This window comes from Chiloscyllium plagiosum, chromosome 1, assembly GCF_004010195.1.
Source record: "Chiloscyllium plagiosum isolate BGI_BamShark_2017 chromosome 1, ASM401019v2, whole genome shotgun sequence".
Classification (NCBI taxonomy): domain Eukaryota; kingdom Metazoa; phylum Chordata; class Chondrichthyes; order Orectolobiformes; family Hemiscylliidae; genus Chiloscyllium; species Chiloscyllium plagiosum.
The window spans coordinates 13109112-13114298 of record NC_057710.1 but is presented as its reverse complement, the minus strand read 5'-3'; the positions used below and the strand labels follow the sequence as shown (position 1 = coordinate 13114298).

The following is a 5187-nucleotide window of genomic DNA, read 5'->3' as shown; positions in this document are numbered from 1 at the left end:
CACCATCCCTCCTCCTCCCAACACCCCTCCTGTAAAAACACTATCCCTCCCCCTTCTACCAACACCACTGCCACTTGTAAAAACACTATCCCTCACCTCCCTCCCCTTCCTGGACTTCTCCATTTTCATTTCTGGTGAACGATCCAACACGGACATCTACTTGAAACCTACCAACTCCTACAGCTGCCTGGACTACACCTCCTCCCACCCCACACCTGTGAAAACATTACCCCTTCCTCCAATTCCTCTTCCTCTGCTGCAGCTGCTAATGGGAGGACCAATTTCCCTCCAGAACATCCCAGATGGCCTCCTACTTCAAGAACTGCAATTTCCATAAGACCATAAGACATAGAAATGGAAGTAAGGCCATTCCGCCCATCGAGTCCATTCCGCCATTGAATCATGGCTGATGGGCATTTCAACACCACTTACCCGCACTCTCCCCGTAGCCCTTAATTTCTTGTGAGATTAAATTTCCCCTCCCACGTGGTCAACAGTGCCCTTCAGCTCATCTCTTCCACTTCCTGCACTCTGCCCTCGAACCCCACCCCTCCAACCACAAGAAGGACAGAACCCCGGGTTCTCACATTCCACTCTACCATTATCCTCTGCCATTTCCGCCACTTACAGTTAGATCCCACCACCAGAGATATATTTCCCTCCCCACCACTTTCAGCATTCCACAGAGATTATTCCCTCCATGACTCCCTCGTTAGGCCCATGCTCCCTACCAACATATCCTTCACTCCCAGCACCATCCCCTGCCACCATGAGAGGTGTAAAACCTGCACTCACACCTTCCTGTCACCCCCATCCAAGGCCCCAAAGGATCATTCCACATCCGGCAGAGATTTTCTGCACCTCCAAACCCTTCATCTACTGGGTGCCCGTTGCTCTCAATGTTTGTTTCAGGAGATCATAAAGGCACAGTTTCCAAAAGGGCTAGGTTTGAAGGATTTTAGGGCCAATTTGATTATAGCTAACAGATACTGCCTCAGAAAAAAGACTTTCAAGTTTAAAGAAAACACTTGTACAATAAAAGGGGAGTGGCCAATTCTCCCAGCTCAGGTTATCTCTGGTTTGGTTTGGTTTTAACAGTCTGGCTGTTCACTGAAAGCAGTCAGTTCAGTTTGACACTGCTGGCTCAAGAAAGAGCCACATGGATGAAGGTGTTTCATGCTGACTCTCTCTGCCATCTCTCTCTCTCTCTTGTCAGACTCTGTGTTTACCTTTTGTGTCAAGGGGTGTTTATGAGGATTGTTGCAAGTATTTGGAACAGCATCATTAAGTTGGCATAATCCATTGGGCTTTCGGAGAGTGTAAATTATTCTATATTCAGTTCTCTTTTGTTTGTGTTCCATTCGGTAATCTTGCAAATAAATTCTATTTTGTTTAAAACTAAGTGGTTGGGCCAGCTGCATCCCTCCTGGAATATCCACGTTACACCTGCTTAAAAAGACTGGCAAAGTTAGGGTCCGGGCTACTTTCTTGAAGTGTTTTGAGGGGTATGGCCTGGTCTATATCAGATTTAACGAGATCAAGGATGCAGATTGGATGCAGATTATTTGCATTATATCAACAGGTTTCAGAGACATGTGAAAACAAATTAGTAAAGACTTTATGTTTCCAATCTTACAGGGAAGTGGTTGACAATCATTCACTGAATGGAAGGGATGGTGTGCAGGATTTCCTGTTGAGTTTCATAGATCGCATTCCACAAATGAAAAATTTCAGCAAGGAGCTATGCGAGATAGCCAATCACATTGACGCGTGTCACAGAGATGTGAACATTGCCAAGATCACTGGGTCTTCAGCAGGTGTTACAGGAGGAATTCTGGCCATTGGTGGATTAATTTATTCTCCTTTTACTTTTGGTACATCGTTGGCTCTCACTGGGGTGGGAATTGGGCTGCGTGCAGCTGGTGGTGTCGCTAACATTGGAGCCTCTATTACTGATCATGTTAAACAAAAGAAAGGCTCTGGAAGGTTTCAAGAAATCATAGAACTCTAGAAAGAAGACAGCAAAATCATGTCAGCGAACCCGCGTCAGGTACAGCAGAGAGTTACATTATTGATGGAAAACAGAGAGGAGCCTATATCCAGAAGCATAGTGATTGGTGGAACTCAGGCTGCTGCCAAGAGCTTGAATACTGTTCTTGTGACCTCAACTGTGATCGAAAATGCTTGAAGAGCAGCCAAAGCTGTGTCAGGGGTTCTGTCAGGAGTTCTCGTGCTGTGGGACATGTATCATCTAGTGAAGGATGCAACGGAGCTTAATAAAGGAAGTAAGACTCAACTGGCTCAGGAAATAAAGAAGGCAGCTGACACTACGGATGAGAAAATAGGGGAGTATGAAAACGCTTATCGAGAAATAGTGAAAGTTGCAAGTTTCAACTGGTGATGGGTGATTAGCGAAATTTCAAACCGCCAATATTTGTACCAACTCTCCCCAAATCATTTGAAGTATTTCTCATGCTTTGAAGATTGCTACATTAAGGGGAAAACATTTAAACATGGGTGTGAAAGTTAACTAGTCTCAGGAAATGCTTTTCTTATCTCTAAAAATCCTAAAAGAAATAGATTACCTGCAAGATATTAGTTAAAAAGTGCTATCAGTATGAGAAGCTGTAAAACTTTACGTATAACTATTATAATAGGAATTAACATTTTTAATCTTACAATAGTTGGTTAGAGCCAGTTGTTTTTTGTATTTTTATGGATATAGGGGCGGGGGGGCATGGTGCAGGTGGAAAATATAAGAATAATAAGAGAATTTGATTGAGACAGCAAAGGAATACAAGGGGCAACAGATTCAAACAGTCCTGAGGGATAAGCAAGTCTGGACAGGTCCAAAGGAGTATATCCAGGAACCTTGGACTGCAAATTAATAGATGCATAAAAGGATTCCAAGGCCTGGAGATTCTAATGTCTGTTAAACACTGTGAGATCATGTGAACTTGGGGCTGTCCATTGGAATGCCCATCATTGTTTAGGCGTTTCACAATAGGGGGCTGGGTGTATTGAATAAGGGCAAGGTCACAGTGACCACATTGTATATGAGGTTTGTAACACAAAATGTACAAAAATGCTGTATTTTACTGTAAAAACCAATGTCTTTGAGCTGAAGATTAAGAGAATGATCAGGCTCTTATGATGAGGCTGGATTCGGAGAAGATCTTTGGTCCTCTCTCTGCATGAAGTTGCTGCTTGAACAGGAATAAAGTCTGCCACATAACCGAATCCTGCCTGCTTTCTGAGTCTTTGTCCTTGGTCTAGAGAGCGGGGGTGGGGGTGGTTACGCTCCAAAAACAGCAAACTTATCACCTTGCCTGGTTCCCCTCCATATTCACATCCTTTCACTGTGGAGATACAGAGATGAGGGTGCAGCACCTGTGAAGAATTCTGCCAATTATGTGACAGCCATCAGCAACTCATCCATTGTGCCCAACTGTAAAGAACCAGTAAGATGACTGGTACCAATAAGTCCATGATAATAATCATAACGCACCAATGCATTATGCATAGAATATGCAATGATCCCTACTCCTGCCATGACAGTACTGACAACATTTGATGTAAATACAATCTTCTCCTTGAACAAGTTTGATAGGTCCTTGATTTCAGTCATCAATGCTCCTGAAATAATGTGCCAGATCCCCATCCAAAAGGGTATTGCAATATTTAAGAGTGGCTGGTGGCTCAGTGGTTAGCACTGCTGCTTCATGGCACCGGGGATCCAGGTTTGATTCCAGGTGACTGTTGGCGTGGAGTTTACACATTTCCCTCATTTCTGTGTGGGGGTGCTCCAGTTTCCTCTCACAATCCAAAGATGTGCAGGTTAGGTGGATTGGCTGTGCTAAATTGCCCATAGTGTCCAGGGATGTGCTGGCTGGGTGGATTAGCCACGGGTTTGATAAAATAACTTAATACAAGTAGCTAGTTCAAGCACGCAATGGCAAATTTAATTGAAGTTTAACCAAAAAACGAAAGTCTTTAAATTTGAATTTGAAACCACAGCCAATGGCAACAGCTTTGGTGGCTTTAATTTTTATCGACAAGTGGGAAAGATGGTTTGGGAAGAAACTAAAGACACATTTGTGAAACCGGTCAGCCCACCAATACTGCTGAGGCTACACATAAAACAAACCCTCATGTTTCCTGTTTCCAAATTGGAACTTGGGATGAGTTTGAGAGAAAAAAAGGTATTTTGGAGAGAATTGCATTTTGCAAAACAAACAATAAAAGCTAATTTGGTGATGCTTGAAACCACACAGAAATATTTGTTTGGGCTGTTCTAAAGATATCATGAAAACATCTTTTTAAAACCTGGAATGCAACGTTTTTTTCTAGGGCTCCTGAATGAATCAGATAGAATGGGAATGAACAGGAGAATAATAGTGACAGAGAAACAGTGACAATGCACCAGTTGGGAGTGGGCATGGCTCATCTTAATTGTAGTTAATGAAGTATATCGAGTGAAAGGCTAGATAAATGTAATTATTGACAGCTTTTTCATGGAGATGTGTGCCATTGCCTGACTTTTATAGAAGTGAAGTGGATCATTTGGCCACCATTCAGAACATTAGGATCAAGCAGGGAGAATACACCTTGGACTGTTTACTTTGATTTGAATTATTATTATGGTATGTATTTATATATGGAGAGCATCTGGACAAATCATACCTTATGTAAGCACATCAGGGTAATAGAAAAAAAATACACAATATAGTGTCACAGCTGCAGGGAAAGATTAACTCTAATGTATGAGAGGTCCATTCGTAAGTCTGTTAATAGCAGGGAATAAGCTATTCTCCAAGCTCTTGCTACACCTTTTCAAACATTTGTATCTTCTGCCCAATATCTGAGGGTGATAGAGAGTATACCTTGGGTGGCAGGGTTCTCTTCCTTTATCCTGTAACAGGATGAGGACATTGCTGAACAGGCCAGCATTTATTGTCCATGGGCAATTGAGGGTCAACCACATAGCTGTGGGTCTGGAGTCACATGTAGGCCAGACCAGGCAAAGTTGACAGACTTCCTTCCCTAAAGAGCATGAGTGAACCAGATGGGTTTTTCCACTAATTGGCAATAGAGTTATAGTAGTCATTAGATTCTTATATCCATCATCGCCCATGGCAGGAGTCGAGCCCCAGAACATTGCCTGTGTCTCTGGGTTAGCATTCTAGT

The 5187-nt window shown here is 42.8% G+C and overlaps 1 protein-coding gene across 4 annotated transcripts in view; it reads left to right on the top strand.

Moving 5' to 3' along the window:
- Window positions 1–3392, top strand: part of LOC122553402 (apolipoprotein L3-like) — a 33446-nt gene extending 30054 nt beyond the window's left edge. For 3 of the 4 annotated variants that reach the window (XM_043697239.1, XM_043697161.1, XM_043697325.1), the window contains exon 4: window positions 1639–3392. In XM_043697239.1, the coding sequence (XP_043553174.1) occupies window positions 1639–2011 (373 nt within the window). In that variant the 3' untranslated portion in view covers window positions 2012–3392. Of the gene's footprint in view, window positions 1–1216; window positions 1320–1638 lie in introns of all 4 variants that reach the window. The other variant, XM_043697411.1, reaches the window with a different exon arrangement.
- The last annotated feature ends 1795 nt before the right edge of the window (window positions 3393–5187 follow it).